Source organism: Lactuca sativa, chromosome 6 (genome assembly GCF_002870075.4).
Source record: "Lactuca sativa cultivar Salinas chromosome 6, Lsat_Salinas_v11, whole genome shotgun sequence".
NCBI lineage: Eukaryota > Viridiplantae > Streptophyta > Magnoliopsida > Asterales > Asteraceae > Lactuca > Lactuca sativa.
This window is the reverse complement of record NC_056628.2, coordinates 197,862,178-197,882,586: the sequence shown is the minus strand read 5'-3', so window position 1 is coordinate 197,882,586 and position 20,409 is coordinate 197,862,178. Positions and strand designations below refer to the sequence as shown.

Genomic DNA, 20,409 nt, shown 5'->3' with positions numbered 1-20,409 from the left:
ATTTTTGAACTCTATGTGTTCACTTGGTGTTTGAACTCAATGTGTTCATTAGGTATTTTTGAACTCTATGTGTTCACTTGGTGTTTGAACTCAATGTGTTCATTAGGTATTTCCGAACTCTATGTGTTCACTTGGTATTTTTGGAATCAATGTGTTCATTAAGTATTTTTGAACTAGATGTGTTCACTTGGTGTTGTTGAACTAAGTGTGTTCACTAAGTGTTTTAGAACTAAGTATTCACCAGATGTTTTGAATTAATTATTCACTAGGAGTGTTAGAATTAGGTGTTTGTTAAGTATGTTGAACTAAGTGTTTACCAGTCATAATTTGTGGACCTTGGCAGTGGTGGACTTTGTGTCAATTCCTTAGGTCAATCCTTATGAATAAATGGATAAAGGATAGTTTATTCTTAGGGTAAATCCTTAAGAAATAAAGGAGATAATGGGAATGAGTATTTGGGTTGATTGTTTGATAATTGAATATAATAAATGTATTATTGTGGGTTGAAAACCCTATATGCTCACCAGGCTCCCAAGCCTAACCCACTCAGTTTTCTTTGCATTACAGGTAATGGCACAAGGGTATAAGTTGATGGACTTGACGAGAGATTTTGGATTATAGATCAGTAGTTATAAATAATTGTTGTAAGGTCTATTTTATATTGTTTATGCTTTTGGTCTGTATCGGAACATGACATCCCAAGGTTTTATTATTTAATGAAAATACATTCTCTTTGAGAAACGTTTTGATAAATTTTATCATATTTTGTTTTGGGAACAAATTCCACAACTCTTTTAATCAAAAGGATTTACTCTGATTTTATAAAACAAAGCATAAACAAATCGGTCTTTTCTGGCTGTGAAATTGGGGATGTCACAGTTGGTATTAGAGCATTAGTTTAAGCGAACTAGGAATTTGTAGGAAATTTCTAGACTTAAACTTAGAATGCTAAGTAATGATTGTGAGGAATGTGTCTAAAATATGATAGGTAGTACACCTAAATTGACACAAGCACTAGTTTATTTTAGGGATGATGCCTAAAATGCTTCTTTGGGCTAATTGTTTTGTGTGATAGCTAAATTGATGCTATTATTTGTTCGGATCTATGGTCTGTTGCCGACCGGATCTGGAAACTTTATGTGTATAGGATTCTAAGCGTATGACTACGATATTAGAACTAGCATGTAAACGTTTCGGAGGGATAAGGAGATTATACGTTTATCGTAAATGAAGCTTTCTTATCTTAAATTCTCGCCGGTACACCGAACGTCTCCTTGGGTGTAAAAAAGGTCATGGTGAAGACTTGTAGAGAATTGAGTAAACGAAGGAAATGAAAAGGGCTTATGATAGTGAATGACACCTATCGAAAGATATCGTAAGAGTGGTGTCATGCCTTTATTTTATGTCTGATAAAATAACGGAACGTTTACAGGAGTACGGTACGTCTGAAGTACACCTTTGATTGGCAGGATGATGGAACGGTTGGTGTAATTCTTGAAGTTGTCCCATCGTCTGGAATTTCCATCACCAATCGAGTTGAAGTAGAATTGATGATTGTAGATTGAGCAATGAAGAAATCCTAGTAGAGTCTAGGGAAATTTCTATGATTATTTGGACACTTTCGTATGTGTTAAATTGTTGTGTGATTTTCTTGTATGGTGACTTGGTCGACTGCGGGACAATACTTGGGACGAGTATGAGTAGGTGGGAAAGGTAGTAGATGCATATACTATCGGAAGCACAGGACTCACACTTGGATCAAGGAAAGTCACAAGGTTACCAAGAAGCTAGTAATTGATTCCGTTTTGTTCAAGTGTGTCATTACCCTTGTTTCGGTAGTGACTAGTAAGATGGTTGTTATTCCGACCCTAATGGTCATATCAAATTGAGTCCGACTACGAGGAGTTTGTTACGTGGTTCATAGAACCAAGTTCGAGGTAGCATCTAACTCAAGTCAGAAGATTGAAATCAATGTGATTGATAGTATCGCGCTCGTTAAAAAAAGGAGTTTGTAACTTGGCATGCTACATGTTAAAAATGTGATTATATCACATTAGAATATGAAGGAAGGTATATTCCATTCTGGAATTTGACTCTAAGAGACTTGAGTCTAAGCGTTGCATCATACGATGAGAGGTCATTAGAACATGACCCATCGATATATTACAATAAATGAATGAAAGTACTTATCCTAAGAAGAAGAAGGAGTCCTCAATAAGGATTTATTTTGTAACTCGGAAGTTATGATATAAAGTACAGCATAGTACGATAAACAGATGCAAGATTGGGCATCCTCTGCGGTCAAGAAAGCCATAGAGTTAAATATTCTTTCGAGGAAACATAGAAGTTACAGTTATTACCTAGGATGAAGAGATAACGTGTGGAATCATTATGCAAGCCCTATTTCGTTGAGATAATTGTAACGCCCCTAGATCCGAGCTAGTCAATTTAGAGACGATAAGCATCAAAAATGACTTTTTATGGAATATTATTTAAAGGATTAATCTTAACCAATTTGTAGTATATTTCACAAGGTTTCCGTGCATATAAAGAACGCTAAAATCCGAGTTATAACGAAGAAGTTATGACCTGTCGAAGTTTCGCGACAGAACCGACACGACCCAGCGCGACGTAAATAGTGAATTTAAGGTAGATAGATATCTATCCTTAGTGATCTAAACGAGAGTCAAATATGTCTTCGATAGTAGTCCAACGATAAAAAGACAGACGAAAACGGAGTTCAGATGAAGGAGTTATGAATTTCGAACGGAGTTTTCCTGTCCCGACCTACTAAAGATAATATATAAGTAATATATTTATAATATATTAAATATAAAGTCAAAATTAGCCAATGGAGTCTAAACGAGAGTTGCATAGCATAATCTTACCTACGCGTCGATATAAAGAACGTTGAAAACGGAGTTCGTATGCGAAAGTTATGAATTTCTGAAGTTCGGGGCGCGAAACCCCAAAACTGTCAGATACCACGACGTGGCAAGCAGTGCCACGACGTGGCAAGTCTTCTGACAACTCCGGGAGTCCCCCAGACGCAGGTTCCGATGACGCATGCAGTCACAACCAAGCCCACGATGTGGAAAAAGGTGCCACGACGTGGCAAGGGCAGATTTTGCCCTATAAATAGATTTGAAGGGTCAGCTGAATTTGGTTGCTCATTCTCTCATCTCTCACCTGTATTGCATCAATTTACATGAAAAGAATTACCCCCAAAGCCCCGGTATCAACCCCGAGACCCGAAGCAAGTCCCGAAACCCGAAGATCCCAAGAAGAAAAGAGTTTTCGAGCCGAAGCTCTGTCCGCGAGAAGCCCGGTGTTCGAAGTGATCCCGGTTTCACCGAAGAATACTACTCTTAGAGCTGTAGTGCTGTCCGAGCATCGTCTAACCAAGTGAGTGTGTGGTTACTTTCTTCTAATGCATAAATACGAAGTATTTTATACGAAATACGTGTTATGTGTATATTTTGTTGTTATATGTGTGAATGTATATTCATTTTCTTCTACCGTATAGATATGAAGTATTTGATATGAAGTACGTGCTACGTGTTTATACATTGTTTGTTTACCTGAGATAGATGTTGAAATAATGTTTTTTACATTTTTTAAAAGATTTAAACTGTATATGTGTTTTCATCTACAAATATGTTGGGTAGAACAAGGGTAGATGGAATAGTTTATGTGACACGAAATAATAAGTATTTTTGAACTCAATGTGTTCATTAGGTATTTTTGAACTCTATGTGTTCACTTGGTTTTTGAACTCTATGTGTTCACTTGGTTTTTGAACTCAATGTGTTCATTAGGTATTTTTGAACTCTATGTGTTCACTTGGTGTTTGAACTCAATGTGTTCATTAGGTATTTCCGAACTCTATGTGTTCACTTGGTATTTTTGGACTCAATGTGTTCATTAAGTATTTTTGGACTCAATGTGTTCATTAAGTATTTTTGAACTAGATGTGTTCACTTGGTGTTGTTGAACTGAGTGTGTTCACTAAGTGTTTTAGAACTAAGTATTCACCAGATGTTTTGAATTAACTGTTCACTAGGAGTGTTAGAACTAGGTGTTTGTTAAGTATATTGAACTAAGTGTTTACCAGTCGTAATTTGTGGACCTTGGCAGTGGTGGACTTTGTGTCAATTCCTTAGGTCAATCCTTAGGAATAAATGGATAAAGGATAGTTGATTCTTAGGGTAAATCCTTAAGAAATAAAGGAGATACTGGGAATGAGTATTTAGGTTGATTGTTTGATAATTGAATATAATAAATGTATTATTGTGGGTTGAAAACCCTAAATGATCACCAGGATCCCAAGCCTGACCCACTCAGTTTTCTTTGCATTACAGGTAATGGCACAAGGGTATAAGTTGATGGACTTGACGAGAGATTTTGGATTATAGATCAGTAGTTATAAATAACTGTTGTAAGGTCTATTTTATATTGTTTATGCTTTTGGTCTGTATCGGAACATGACATCCCGAGGTTTTATTATTTAATGAAAATACATTATCTTTGAGAAACGTTTTGATAAATTTTATCATATTTTGTTTTGGGAACAAATTCTGCAACTCTTTGAATCAAAAGGATTTACTCTGATTTTATAAAACAAAGCATAAACAAATCGGTCTTTTCTGGACGTGAAATTGGGGATGTCACATTATGGAAGACTTTAAAAACATTTAAAAGAAAGACTTTTCATTTTTCATAACTTGAGAACAAGTTATAGAGTTCATTAAAATCATTTAGATCAATTTTATCAAATAAAATAATCATACAATTTATCATTGATCTATTCTTACTCATAAGGAAATTCAAATCAAATAATACAAATAATCAACTTATTATCTTAAAATTTGATATTTGCCTTTAATTTTGGATGATGGAAATCATTACCTTATCACAAAAACAATTTTTTAATAGTCAAAACAGTTTGTGGTAATGATTCTAATCCAAAACTTGGCCAAAAAACTGAAAAATCGTCCACTGAACAGTCACCACCTCGTGGTGATTTTGACCACCTCGTGGTGATCAGGCAGATTAAAAAAAACTAGTTTTCTTGCTTTGAACAATTAACCAAGCATCAATATAATAGAAAACTACCCATGGCTCTGATACCACTGTTGGATTTTGGTATACAACAACATCCTAGGGTGCACATACAACCCTAAAAGCTTTGGATCTATGTTTTCTCTAATTATACATGCAATATTGTTTCCAAAGCTTTTAGCCTACAACTAACATAAAATTGACATAACCAACCTAGAAATGAGTTATAGAGTTACCTCTTTGTTGTAGCTTGTAGTTTTGGCCTTTAAGAACTTAGTGCCCCAAATGTTGCACCTCAAATGGAATCACAACACACCTTAGACAGATGATGACTTTTGAGAGAGAATTCTTGCACTAGAAATCGGCTATAGGAACTCTAAGAACCTTAAGGCATCCGATTTTAGCTATGGGGTCATATATATATATATATATATATATATATATATATATATATATATATATATATATATATATATATATATATATATATGTTAGGAATCCAAGAGTCATGGGTAAACCCTAATCCATACTCTTAGGATTATTATCCATGATCCATGAATCAAGTGGGCTAACTCTTTATGGATTCTTTCATAAACTTAGTCCTATATGTATCATAAGCCCAAAATTAGTCCCCATTAATTTAATTAGTCTCTTTTGATCACTAAATTAATTCCAAATTAATTCTTGATCAATACTAATTAAATCATATGATTTCATATTAATATATTATAACTTATAATATATTAATAAATCATAAATAACCTCTTCTCACAAGTCCATCCTATCAAATTGTCCTGGTGATATGCAACCCAAATGGACCATGCTACTCTCAGGTCAAGTACATACCAATTATAGTTATGGGCTTAGACACCTAATCCAACATCAGTTTCATCAAAGAAGATCATTTTAAGAAGCAAAGTGATGTCCGAATCATCGCCTTATCAGGTGAGTGCATGGTCACTTTCATCTTACACATAGATATTAAGTATTTTATGTAAATTATGTGCTATGTGTGTGTGTGTATATATATATATATATATATATATATATATATATATATATATTACATGTTTGCCTGAGATGTATGCTGGATGAAGATCTATACTTCTTTCTTTTCAGATCTGAACTTTATTTTTCAGATCTAAACTTTTTTCTTTCGGATCTAAAACTTTTCCCTTCAGATCTAAACTTTCTCACTTCAGATCTAAACTTTTTAGATCTAAACTGTATATATGTATTTTATATTTGAGATCTGTGTTGGATGAAAGATCTAAACTTCTTTCTTTTCAGATCTGAACTTTTTCTTCAGATCTAAGCTGTATGTGTATTTGAGATCTATATTAGATGAAATATTTAGACTCGTTTTCCAGATCTAAGTGGTATATGTATTTTATATCTTCAGATCTATGTTGGATGAAAGATTTAGACTTTATTTCAGATTTGAATTGTATTTCTTTTTATCTACGAATATGTTGGGTAGAACATGAGTAGATAAGTGATGAAGGATGAAAGATGATATAGATGAATATTGACAGCTGCGCCACAACCTGTAGATGATTATGAAATACAATGTACTCTAAACATCCTAGCAGTTGCACCTATACGATTATATCGGCAGTTGCGCCTAATAGAGAACATTATAATCCTGGCAGTTGCGCCTAATAGATGATATTGGCAGCTGCGCCTAGTTGATAACAACATAATCCTAGCAGTCGCGCCTAAATGATAATATTGGCAGCTGTACCTAATAGATGACATTAGTAGCAATGGACTTCGTGTATATTCCTTAGGATAACCCTTAGGAATGAATGAATAGAGGATAGCTGATTTTAGGGTAAATCCTTAAGAATAAAGAAGATAATGGGGAAAGGTAATTGGGTTGATTGCTTGATGATTTAACATAATAATTGTATTATTGTGGGCTAAAAAGCCTATGTACTCACCAGGTTTCCCAACCTGACCCACTCAGTTTATTTGTATCACAGGTTTCGATACGATGTCAACCTTATACTGAGAGATTAAAGGAGATGTAAATCACTAGTGTAAATGAATGTAAGTTATGTTTATGCTTATGTTTCTATATTGAAGATGACATGCCAAAGTTTAAAAATGAATGAAATATATTTCCTCGGAAATGTTTTGGTAACATATTTATCTTGTTTTCTGGGAACAAATTCTGCAACATATTTCTTCAAAAGATACTCTGATTTTTAAAATAAAGCATAAACAAATCGGTCTTTTCTGGCCGTGAAAAAGGAGATATCACACGATGCGTACACCCTCGTACGCAGGGCGTACTCCGGAGCGCCTTAGAACGTTGAGCGTACATAGGTACGTAGGGTGTACGCAGTCAGAGGGAAAACCTTAAATTTTAGGGTTTAGACCCTATTTAAGCTCACTTATGTCCTCAAACACCTTTTTACCTTCAGCCTCTCTCCTTATCTCGAAAACTCTAAGAGTGTTTGTGCTTGTGAAGCTTGTTTGGGCCATTTTGGTTCATTTTTGGAGCTCTTGGAGTAGAAGGAAGATCATTGAAGTGATGGTGTTGCACTCAGGGATTTGGATCCAACATTTAGTCCCCCTTGTGCACCTTGTGAAGGTAAAAGGTTTCAAACTTGATGATAAAATCTCTTGGATCTAGTTTTGCTCAAGTTGTTTCCTTTTTGGTCCTAAACTTAGCCTTTGTGAGTATGAGGTACTCCAAGGCATTTGAGTTGTCCTTTCAGAGGTTCTTAGGGGTGTTAAGTCATAAAGTTGGGTTCTTGGTCACTAGTTTTCCTTCATGCAAGTGCTAGATGGTCTTAATAGGTTAAGATGCTAGGGTTTTTGGTTTTAAGGACTTAATAGTCATGCTAGGCCATAAAGTTGGAAACTTTATGGCTTAGGACATCTCATGTGACCTAGATATGAAGTTTGGATGTTGGTGCTTAAGGGATTAAGCACTTGGTTAAGAAGTTGGCAAGCAGGCTCGTACGAAGGGCGTACCAAAGGGTACGCTGAGCGTACGAGATCAGCGCCCCGTCCTTTGGTCAACTACGAGGTACGCCCACGTACATGAGGAGTACACCCCGTGCACTAACTAAGTCAACCTGGTTGACTCGGTTGATTTTGACCTGGTTTTGACTAGGGTTTAACCTAGGGGCATTTTAGGTATTTGGATGGTGGCCTGAGTTTTGGTGGTTTTTATTTGTAAAGGTGATCGGTAGTGTGAGTTTCAGAGCAGCGTGTCAGTTCAACTTTTCACCTGTCGATGAGGTGAGTCTTCTTACCACCTTAAGTGGGCTGAAGGCACCAAGGCCGACCCACTATATTGTATGAGTAGAATTGTATGTTACCGTGTGATTTTGTTTGTTATGCTTGTATGATTTATGCATGGAGCTATATGGGCTCAGGGTCATTATGGACTCGGGGTTAATACGGACCCGGCGGTTGATTCGGACTCGACACAATTATATGCTATATTTTGGGTTGATGCGACCCCGGGGGTTGATACGGACTTGACACAACCACGTGTTGTTCTTTGATATGTATGTTGTATGTGGTAGTTTGGGAAGCTCAGTAAGCTTTATGCTTACAGTTTGTGTTATGGTTTCAGGTACTCCCAGTTCCAAAGGGAAGGGTCCGGCGTGATGACACAACATCCTCCCCACGTGATTTCCGCACTTGTATTTTTGTACTCTGATGTTTTGGAGTATTGTAATGAACAATGGTTTTGATACAATCAATGAATGAAAATTTAAATTATTTTAAATGAAAATTTTTAGCACTGTTTTTGGATTGTTACGTAGTTTTTTGGTGCATTTGGAATTATAGAAATTTCACTATTTTTGTGATGGTGATACCTAGGAAATCCATTATTTTTGACAACATTGTTGATAGATTTTATTTGTGGATTTCCAGTAGACTTAATTGGGTTAAATGGTTGCATAACCCAATTTTAGCGATTTTTTTGTAACGTGTATTTTTCTAACTTCTTGCTAATTTTTAAATAAAATTCTGTGTTTAAAAAAAAATGCCCTATTTGAAATGACTCAACTAAACTTAAATTCCGGTTCATCTTTCTAAATTGAGTTAGACTCGATTACTTTGGGTGAGCGATATTAAAGAATGTGCTTTAAAATATAAAAATGTATTTACATGGTTGTTATAACTTATAATTGATAAAATCTAAAAAAATGACTTAGTTACTTTTAATAAAATATCAGTCGATATTCCCAGTTTCCCACACAATTTATTGTTGCACAACGTATGAGTTATATATATGGGTATACGTCCAGTTAAATATAATGGTTACATAAGTAATGTATACCTTCTCGCAAGCTTAGAAACTACTTCTTCTACCTATAGTTAATCTCTTTTTAAGAACACAGGTAATAGTTCTTCATGGCATAGACACATATGGATAGAGAAAATAGTATATATACATTAAAAAACAGTATGGGGCAATCAAGCAACACAATTATCGAACACCAAAAATAAAGTGAAACAAGCCTAAAAACACACACACACACATACAGTTATCACGAAAACAGATAAATTGCAGCCTTCAGAGTTGAACTGATGTTAAAAGTAAAGTAGCCTAAAAATACACAGTTATCATAAAAATACTACTGTTATATTATGTACGGAATATCGAACACCAAAAATAAAGGGAAACAAGACATTTCCATTTCCAGCCAGACAAACATTAGTAAATAGTAATATGTGATTGTAATAACAACACTATAACTCCACATTCAAGAGTGTATACAACTTGAGATTATTCCCTAATTCGTCTTTTAACACTAAACTTAACACATTAAGTAACAACAATTTCACTACAAACACAACACAACACAACATATATATGTATATCAAACAACACATTGATTTCACAAACTACATTTGACCTTCCAAGTATTCACAACTTCCAGCTCTTTCTAGATGCCAAGAATTCTCCTCTTTTCAAACCACGCCAATATCTTTTTGCCATAAAGATTGCTTCTCATGGACGACATATTGTCGGATATCACCTCTAGTAGACATTCGTACACGAACCCCTAAAAAGGATAAAATGGTTATTTACCAGACAGTTCACAAGAGTGTAAAAAGTTAAGAAATAAAAGAAACAATTAACTAACCGTGGAAACGGTCAACGCTGATTGGATGACAAAGTTTGCATACGGATCCACAAGAAGCATTGAAGGATTTGGGCTTGTGATCAACTCCATAACAATTACGCTTGAGATATCTTTTCCCGATGCCTTTAAACATTTTTCAACCACATTACTCGCGTACTTGTTGCGCGATAGAGATGCAAAATTCCCTTGAAGCTCCCTCACGAGGTGTGTAGTGAAGTCAAGTACATTCAGCCCCACCATGTGTTGCAGCACATAGTTTCTAGAAAGAAAAAAAAAAGTTTAGTCTTACGTCATGTTTGATAAATTAACCGAAAAACTATATTTGTTTCTGAGTAGCTGACAAAATAATAATATTTAATAAAATTTAGGGACATGAAAAGACTCGACGAGATTGATGGGACTAGACAAGAGATCTTGGCCCTCCTTGTTCCATAATGACTAAAAGATTTAGATGGAGCCGGACAAAAATCTTGTTCTGTATTGTTATACAATACTGAACTGATACACGCCTGTATTGTTATACAAGTTATTGTATAACTATATAGGAAAGGAAGGGTTTAGATATACAAACCCGTAAGGATGTTCTGCTAGATGTAGCGCGTCTGCTAAAATCTGGGAAACCAAACGGTTTCTAATTTCACCGTGTGCGTGCTCCACGCAAGCCTGCAGCACACAACAACCACTTCTATCCGTAGCAACTTCAAAACATTTATTTGCTATTTCATTCAAGATAGGCTGCCAAATGCAAGATTGATATTAGTCGAATGAAGAAAATTACTTTACATGTTAAAAAATTAAACACAATTATACCTCATTAACCTCACTAGGGAAATGAATCAAGCAATACTGAATAACATGATGACCATTTGGATCATTAGCCAATCTAGCGGCACCAGGGCGGAGAGCCGCCACTGCTAAGGCTATCTGATATGGGTCTGTCAAGTTCTCTAATAATTTCTGCATTGCTCTAGTCCTGCAAATTTAAAATAGCAAGAACATACTCATCATATATATGGTTCTCAAGATCACAATTAGATTAAGAAAAATAGGGAATATATAATTAATTAAACCTACCCATGTGGATTCATACAAACAATAACCATTTGAACTGGGACATCGGTCAGGGAAAGAAGTATCCGTAATTTGTGATCATCGTTGCAAAATGAAATGAGCTTCTGAACTAAGTAATTCCCGAACTGGTCTTTCATGAGATCGGTAATGGAGTCCAATACCTCATACAGAACCGTTTCGATCTCGTCATTTGTTGGGTTTTCGAACTTTGATTGAAGTAAACGACAACCGTTTTGATCCTTGGCTAGCGATACGATCCTACCCCTCAATTCATTTAGCGATAAAAAGCCCAAAAGCTGGTGATTTCGAAATCTAGTTGAGATCAGATTATGATTATCGCTAACAGGTCTTGGAAAACTGGAGTTGTTAACGTGTATGGTGTTTGGAAGAAACGTTTCATCGAGAATTTGAGCAGACGAGTTTGATGAACAGAAGAAATATGGATTGAGCTGTTCCGTGTGGAGCAAGTCGGCCGATTGGTCAAAGTCAAACCCAGAAGAACGAACCTCATGAAAAACATCTCTGTTGCGCCACAGGGGTTGTTGCTGATGTTGACGAGGGTCCACCGTAAAGGGGTGAGCATGGCCCACACTGGAATAAATCCTTCGGCTACTGTTACCGGTGTTTCCACCTCTTAAACCACTATCGCTCCGAAAGGGGTGAACGGAACCCTCACCGATGCTGATCGGAGATCCAAAACCGCGAAATTCGCCTTGGAGATTCTCGGGGAGGAGCTTCGGGCTGTGGAGGTGAGTGGTGGGGGAGATATTGAGAGAAGAGAACGCACTACATACATCTTCATCCACATCGATTGAAGGAGGAAGAGAACTTGCTATCTGATCCGGATCGTACCCCGGCAAAACACCGGAGTCGGTGACAACCCCCGGCGAAAATGACTGAAAAGTACCTTCGTCTCCGGTTGCATAATGTTGCGGTGGGGTTTGTATTATGTTGTTATTGCTCTGAGGCTTCATTGTATCAAAAATCAACCAACCAAAAAGTTATTACAGACAAACTTTATGCGTTTGTTCCAGTTGAGGGGGGGTTTTTAATGGGGTTTTATAAGTGGGATCTTAGTTTGAAGAAATATATGTATTGATTGCTAATAAATATCATAAAAGAAAAAGGAGCGTTTCGGAAATTTGGAATATGTTGAAGAATTGGAATTGAACTATGATTTTTGCTTGATTAAATCGGTGTATGCTGATGATGATTATGTGAGAGAAAGGGAGATTTGAGAGAGAGAGAGAGAGAGAGAGAGAGAGAGAGAGAGAGAGAGAGGTGGGGGTTGTATGCATGCAGTAAAGGGAAATATTTGCTCATGCGTGAAGGTGAAGGATAACCAATGGCCGGCGCCTGTCACCTTAAATCGGCAACCTTCCGTCACCGTTTAGTGTGTGTTTGCAGGTCGTGCCATTCTTGAAGGTGGGTCCACATATTTACTGAGGAAATATTTTCCACTTTCTGTGTATTTGCTCTTTTCTCGTTCCTTCAACATAAATTTATGTTGAGACATTCATAAATATATTATTTGTTTTCATTTTGATTATTTTTATGATATGATGACATGATATCTAACAAATTTATATGTTTTATATAGGGAATTGTGTTTTTAAGTTTTTATCTAAAAAATCATTATTTTACTAATATTAGTATTATTATTTTCAGAAAAACCATTCATATTTCTTAAATTTTTTAAAAAACACACTTATATAAGAAAAATCAAAAAACATCATTTTTAAGAAAAATATTTTTTACTAATATACAGCATAATTTCTAGACAAAATTGCAAAAATGATTCCTACGGTTGTCAAAATTATACTTCCTCCGTCCCAAATTGATAGTCAACATTTGACTTTTTAAGTCTTTTTTCTTCAATTTTGACTTTAAATATTTTTATTTGTGTTATATATTACTTGAAAAAACTTATAACAATGAAAAACATTTAAAATACAACTCATTCATATATTTTGCATCAATTATTATCTATCAAAAATAAAAATATTAAAGGTCAAAATTAAAGAAAAAAGACTTCAAAAGTCAAAATTGGACTATAAATTTGGGACGGAGGTAGTTTGATTTTGGTCCAAAATTGTATTGTAGTGTAAAAATGGTCCGATTTTTGAAACTTTGTATATTTTTTGTCCAAAAATATTAACTTTAACAGGTTGGCTGTTACCTTTTTCAAAATACCAATTTTATCCTGATCATTTCTGCAACAAAACTACAATGACCATTCGTGCATTTCTTTATTTAAATTTTATTCATTTATTATACATTAATTCTTTTTAAATTTCTTTTTATTAGATCAATTTTTATTATATTATTATATATTAACAAATATTATTTTTAATATATAGTATTTATATAATAAAAAATATTTGTTTATTATATTATGAGTTTATATTTAGTTAATTATTTTTTAATTTGTTTTTAAGGGTTTATTTCTCTTTTGCTATATTATTACTTATTAATAAGTATTATTTTAAATATATAATCGTTATTTATTAAAAAAAAATATTTTATTGTGTTATAATTTGTTTTTTATTAGATTAGTTTTTTTATTGGATTACTACCTCCGTCCCAAATTAATTGTCCACATTTTACTTTTGAAGTCTTTAGTCTTCAACTTTGACCTTAAATATTTTTGTTTTTAACAGATAATACTTGATGGAAAATATATGATTGGGTTGTATTTTAAATGTCTTTTCATTGTTATAAATTTCATCAAGTAATATATAACACAAATAAAAATATTTAAAGTCAAAGTTAAAAAAAAAAAAACTTCAAAAGTCAAAAGTGGACAATTAATTCGAAACGAGGGAGTATAAGTTATTAACAGTTACTTTTAATTATATAATATTTATATATTAATAAATATTATTTTATTGTATTACTATTTTTTTTAATTGTTTTTAATTTTGTTTTCATTGTTTCCTTTATTATTTTAAATCGAAAAACCCAAAAAAAATCTCACTCACCACACATCTCAAAATTTAGTATAAATATTTAGAAGATAACATATTTTGGACAATACCACCACCATCACCTAATTTGGCGGTGGTGGGATAGGTTAGATTTTTGTAAAAATAAATTAGGATGGTGGTAGTGTTATAAAAAAAGAATTAATCCAATAAAAATGAAATTAAAAAAAAAAACTAAAGGAAATTAACAGTTTAAAGACTAAACTGCACAAATGGTCCCTGTGGTTTGGTCAAAATTGTCACTTTGGTCCAAAAAAAAAGTTTGGATTAAGGTCCAAAGTTTTCATTTTGATGCTTATCTGGTCCAATTTGTTCTGAATTTTTTCAAAACGACGGATTTGCCCCTCTTAATTTGATTTTCTCTTTTTTCTTAATTGTATTTCTGATTTCTAGATTTTAAAAAAAAATAAAAATTAAATTAAATTAAATCTCTCTCTCTCTCTCTCTCAATCTCCAGATCTATAATTCATTCCAAATTGAAAAGGTATTTCTCAAATATAAAAGTCGGTGTGCCCCAGAACAATATTATGATCAGTCTACCCAACCCATAGATTCCGACAGTGTATATGTGTCTTTGACTGGAAACCTCCGCCTGCAAAACCTTCGCCTCTCTTAACTGCAAATCCCCTCTCACATCTTCTTGATTCCGACTGTGTATGAGATTTCCATCGAGATTGTAACACCGAAATTTAAAACAAATGTTTCATTTAAAATCGTTTATCTCTTTAACACTTTTAATAAAAATCTCCTTTTTTGGTTAAATTACAATACATGACTATTTTGTTCAATCAATTAATAAACCAGGATCCTCAAAACAAACGCTTCCTCCGGTGTGTACAATCGATCCGGTGACGTCCCGTGATCCTGAGAAAACCTGAAACATATAACACAAAACACTATAAGTACGAAGCTTAGTGAGTTCCCCAAAATACCACTCTAACACATATTTGCCACTTATGGCTATAACTTTGTTAACCCTCTGGTTAGTGTGTCTCAATGGGACCCTCCAGTCCCAACTCTTTGTGGACCCTCTGGCCCTAACTCTGATAACTCTGAATCATGCATATCACATATCACAATAAATCTCATAAAATAAATAACATACAAATACACTGGCACATAACTCTAAACCTAACTCTGTGGACCCTCTGGTCCTAGCTCTATAGACCTTCCGGTCCTAACTCTGATATACACACAACATAAATCACATAGAAATAATGCAGTGCCACACATCACATAGATAGCATACAATAACTCTGTCACATAACTCTGTTACCACTCTTGGTAAAGTATAGTGAGAAGACTCACCTGGAAAGCAGAAAGCAGATATCCTCACACTTGAATCTCGAACACGCCACCGCCTAACACATAAGGCAAATATCTCTAATTAACACTTAAAGTCTCAACTCTAATTAAACCGGCGATTACTCTTGCCCTCTCTAATCAAATAGTGGGTAAAAGACCATTTTACCCCTCCATGGCCTCTATTACCTATGTTGACCAAACCCCAAAGTCAACAAAAGTCAACACAAGTCAACGGTCAACTCTGACTAGGCGAGTCCATGCGTGTCTTCTGACTCCTCCAAGGCCTCACTCGACTTGTCGAGTGAACCTTCCACTCGACGGGTTTCCACTGGATTCGAATCGCGGGGCAACCCGACTCGACTCGTCGAGTCCAAATATGAACTCGGCGAGTTGCTTTCATGATCATACTCAAACGACCTTCTGAGGTCAAATCTGTTCCTCTAATCCATAGATCCGACCTTCCCAAGCTCAATAAACACGTAAAGGTTCAAACTTTACGTTCATGCAACTCACATATAGCCATAAATGGAGAAATGACAATTTTCAGCTAACACATGGACCATTTGTGCAGTTTTGTCTAGTTTAAATAAAACAACTCATTTTCGTCATCTATGTCTTCAAAATCTCCCTCTTCTTCATTTTCCTCCCTGGATCCCACATTCTCGTCATTAGATATTTATCGTACGACTTTGTAGTTGAGGCTAGGCGCAGTCGTTCCACACGCGTTATAGTAAAGGGGTGACTCACATCGTTCTTCAACCTGAAAGATTTCATCTGCTTCTATTTCAGCTTCGGTTACTTTAAATACCCCTCTTGGTTTTGTCTTGATAATTGTCCACTTATCTTTCATCTCATTTGTCACTAAAGGGTATGATGTATAAACACTTGTTTTGTGATGACAAATAAAGAAGATCATCCATTTGAAGTCGAGAGTTGGGTTTACCATCAATCAAGTTGTTTTGCTGACTATTTCACCGTCTTTTTATCAAACTATATACAATTAAATAATACAACAATCAAGGGTATGATGTCATAATACCCATCTCTAAGATCTCTTGTAATATGACTAGTAGTTTGACACTTTTTCGACATTATATGTCTCCCCCGTCACACATACTCCTAAGTTATTGATCGCATGACTCTCACCATATTGTTTGGATTAATTTCATTTTTATTTTTTGGACAACACCACCACCATCTTAAATTATTTTGAAAATTTCTCACTCATCCCACAACTACCGGACTAGGTGGTGGTGGTGGTGTGGTCAAAAATATGTTATCTTCAAAATATTTATAACAAATTAGGAGATGTTGATTTTCTTTGGGTTTTTTATTTAAAATAATGTAGAAAACAATTAAAAGTAGTAATCCAATAAAATAATATTTAATAGTATATAAATATTATATATTAAAAATAATTTTTATTAGTAAGTTATAATCCAATAAAAAAATAATTAATCTAATAAAAAAGAAATTAAAAGAAATTAATAATCCAATAAGTAATATTTTTAATGTATTAATATTATATATTTAGATGGTATTAATTAATAGATAATAATCCAATAAAAATAAATAATCTATTTAAGAAAATTAAAAAAATAATTAACTAAATGTAATTAATAAAGTAACATTTATTAATATATAAATATTATATAAAAAAATGATATTTATTAATATATTACTATAAAAAAGTAATCTAATAAAATGAAATTAAAAAAAAAAGATTTAATGTATAATAATTGAATAAAATTAAAAAAAAAAAAAAAAAGAGATGCAAAAACGGTCCTTATATTTCGGTTGTAGAAATGGTACATCAGGGTAAAACTATCATTTTAAAAAAATTAACAGTCAAGTTGTTAAAGTTAATATTTTTGGACAAAAAATGCACAAAGTAACCAAAATTGGACTGCTTTTGCACCACAAAACATTTTTAGACCAAAATCACATAATTTTGACAACCACATGGATTATTTTTGCACTTTTGTCTAATTTCTAAGCATTAAACAAAGTTTGTTAACAACTATGGACGAGAACTCATTTGAGCTTAACTAAAATGAAAATTTTAGTTTCACTTAAATTTTTTAGTATTTGTTTTTTTCACTTCAATTTTTTAGTTCCAAAATACAATGTAGTTTATTTTGGTTGTTTCGCTTTATCCAGGTTTATATATATATATATATATATATATATATATATATATATATATATATATATATATATATATATAGAGAGAGAGAGAGAGAGAGAGAGAGATAGATGATCAAATGAGAACACCTAAAAAGTTGAGAACGCGAGAACAGTTGTGAACCAATCATCATATAAGGGCATAAAATGAATTTTACAATATAATTAATTATGGATAATTTATGAGTAGTTAATTAATTCCTAAAATCATGGGATTTAATATGATTGATAGATTTTTTACCCAAATATTAGGAACTTATATAACCTATTCTTAATTAACAAAATCAATAAAATGATTTTAAAAAACGTTTTTAGCATAGTTAAAAAAAACAATATTTTTTTATGCTTTAAGTTTTTTTTTTTACCAACCACATCAAAAATAATGACGCATTAATCATTTTATCTGAATATTAGTAATCATGCATGAATAAATATATATTTATAGTCATATATGAAGCCGGTAATAATCTTGAATGAATAGATGAATTAATTTATATTCATAAATGAATAAAACACAATTAAAGAAACATCATCATAAATGAAAACATCTAAATATAAATTGCTTAAATCATTAATGAATATACATTTAATCTTATGAATACATTTAAATAGACATTTAATCACTAATGAATACACATTTAATCAAAAATGAATAGAAAACATTGTTAAGAGACAGAATTTCTAATATGGTATCGGCTTTGGCTTCCTCGGTTAAAGAGATTGATTCGTTGTGGATCTCCAATGGGTCACAGAGGCGTGGAAGTTCGGCGATGATTTTTCTCAGACCGCCTTAAAAACTCTTGAACTAGTCGCTCCCTTTCCACTAGGGGTACATACTCCTCTCTAAACATCTCTACAAACTGTTCCTAGGTCACTGCGATCTTATCCGCAGCGGTTATTAATCTTTAGTGATAAAGTTCCACCAATCCTTCGCCCCATGACGTAGGATATTCTGTGCATACCTAAACTTCAGGTTTTTTGGGCGACACAAGTGTAGAAGCATCCCTCTACATCAGAGATCTATCTCATCGCAGTCATTGAGACTCTTACGCTGTCAAAATCGGGGGGCTTGGTGTTATTGAACTCTCAATAAGGCATGTCCTTATCTCTAATTGAGGTTGTAGCAACAACATCAATGGCAGTGAAAGTAGTCGTACTGGCAACAACAACATACCTCTCATCAAACAGAGTGATTAGTTCGGTTTTGATAGTTCCAAACATTTCTGGGATCATCTCTCTTACATCTGCGGCTACCGTTGTCTTTATCCAATCATGTATGTCCTCCCCGCTTGGTCCTGACCCTTCCAATCTAGAACCAGAACCGCTTACTCTTGTGATCATCACCATGCTGATTAATACGAATCTATTTGGGTTATCTAAAGGTAACGCTAACCCTTTCCAGTTCCTTACTAACATTGCGACTCTTTCTTATTCCTGTATGGATCCTGTGCTTCCGGTAGTACGGGCCCATACTACCTTCCACATCTATCCATACTAGATCCAAGATTTGTCCTAATGTTTCTAAGTCACTACCCTCTTTTATCGGTAGGTCTTTTTACACACCTACTGTTACTAAGACCTGATTACTAACTTTTCCTAGATTTACTTCTAGGGTTTCTCCTACCTAAACCCTTGTACTATAGGAAATCATTCTAAATATCAATAACCGCCTCGTGTAAGCAAGCCGTATGTAATCCACGATTGGATAGTCGGTCGAATAATTACTTCTACCCTAAGCCCACAACCAAACAAGGAGCAAAAAGTAAGGCTGAACTAAGAACTCTAAGGTTATGGAATCCTAAGTAGGTACAACCCTAAATCATATACTTAGTAACTATAGGATTTCAGTACAAGCTTCAAGTAGCACATAAAGGCAATCCCTAAGGCTACAAGGCATCCTAATTAACAGGAAATTCTAACTAATAATTCATGAAAGGTCCTTGGCTTTACACAAACATGCATTTCTAACATATCATATAACAACAGATACAAATAATATGGATATTTTGGCAATCACCGTCCTTTCTAAGCTCCGCCTGACTATACACATCGCATCCATTTCTTCTTTATATCATTTATTTTAAGAAAAGTTTTTTTTAAGATATTTAGATCCTTAGTTTGAGTATGGATCACACGAATGTTCATCCAATTTGCTCAAACCAGGGCTATGATACCAACGTGTAACGTCCCAAATTTTGAAGGCAAAATTTTCATTTTTATTTATTAAAAATATAAGTCTTACAAAGCATTTCAAATTATTATTTTATTAAATATTATCTTAGTGGAAGTCTATAAAACTTTATTGACACTCTGATGCCAATACAGTCGTGTGTGGGCCTTTCCATGGTCAGATGAACAACATGTAAACAATTATTCAACCATTGTAAACCAAGGTTTAGTGAATTCCCTCAAAATATTCCATACCATAACACATATACAATGCATACACATAATGGCCTTCAACATATAGTTGGTCTGCCCTATCCTTGCCTACAACATATAGCCGGTCTGCACTTTGGCCTTTAGCGTAAAGATAGTCTGCCTAAGTCTTTTAGCCGTCAGCTCAAGGCTAGTCCGCCCTCCACTCCAGTTATAATGAAATACACATATAACAACAATCCACATAATAGGAAACTAACTATCCTAGCCTAATTTCATAAGTGCACACTACATGGTAGATATAT

General features: G+C 34.0%; 1 protein-coding gene across 1 annotated transcript; it reads right to left on the bottom strand.

Annotated features, from left to right (window-relative positions):
• Positions 1-9,717: 9,717 nt before the first annotated feature.
• LOC111901471 (pumilio homolog 12) lies at positions 9,718-12,682 on the bottom strand. The gene is made up of 5 exons (XM_042895621.2): positions 11,256-12,682; positions 10,992-11,154; positions 10,753-10,916; positions 10,182-10,440; positions 9,718-10,100 (listed from the first exon to the last, which is right to left on the bottom strand). The coding sequence occupies exons 1-5, from the start codon at positions 12,224-12,226 to the stop codon at positions 9,981-9,983; spliced, it is 1,677 nt and encodes a 558-aa protein (XP_042751555.1). The 5' UTR covers positions 12,227-12,682; the 3' UTR covers positions 9,718-9,980.
• Between the last annotated feature and the right edge of the window lie 7,727 nt (positions 12,683-20,409).

Bases quoted from the DNA above. Each gene is read 5' to 3' on its own strand.
- LOC111901471 (XM_042895621.2), bottom strand. From the start codon at position 12,226: ATGAAGCCTCAGAGCAATAACAACATAATACAAACCCCACCGCAACAT. The intron at 11,155-11,255 runs GTAGGTTTAATT...TTAAATTTGCAG, and splicing joins GTTTGTATGAATCCACATGG to GACTAGAGCAATGCAGAAAT. The intron at 10,101-10,181 runs GTTAGTTAATTG...TATCCTTTTTAG, and splicing joins CAGCGTTGACCGTTTCCACG to GGGTTCGTGTACGAATGTCT.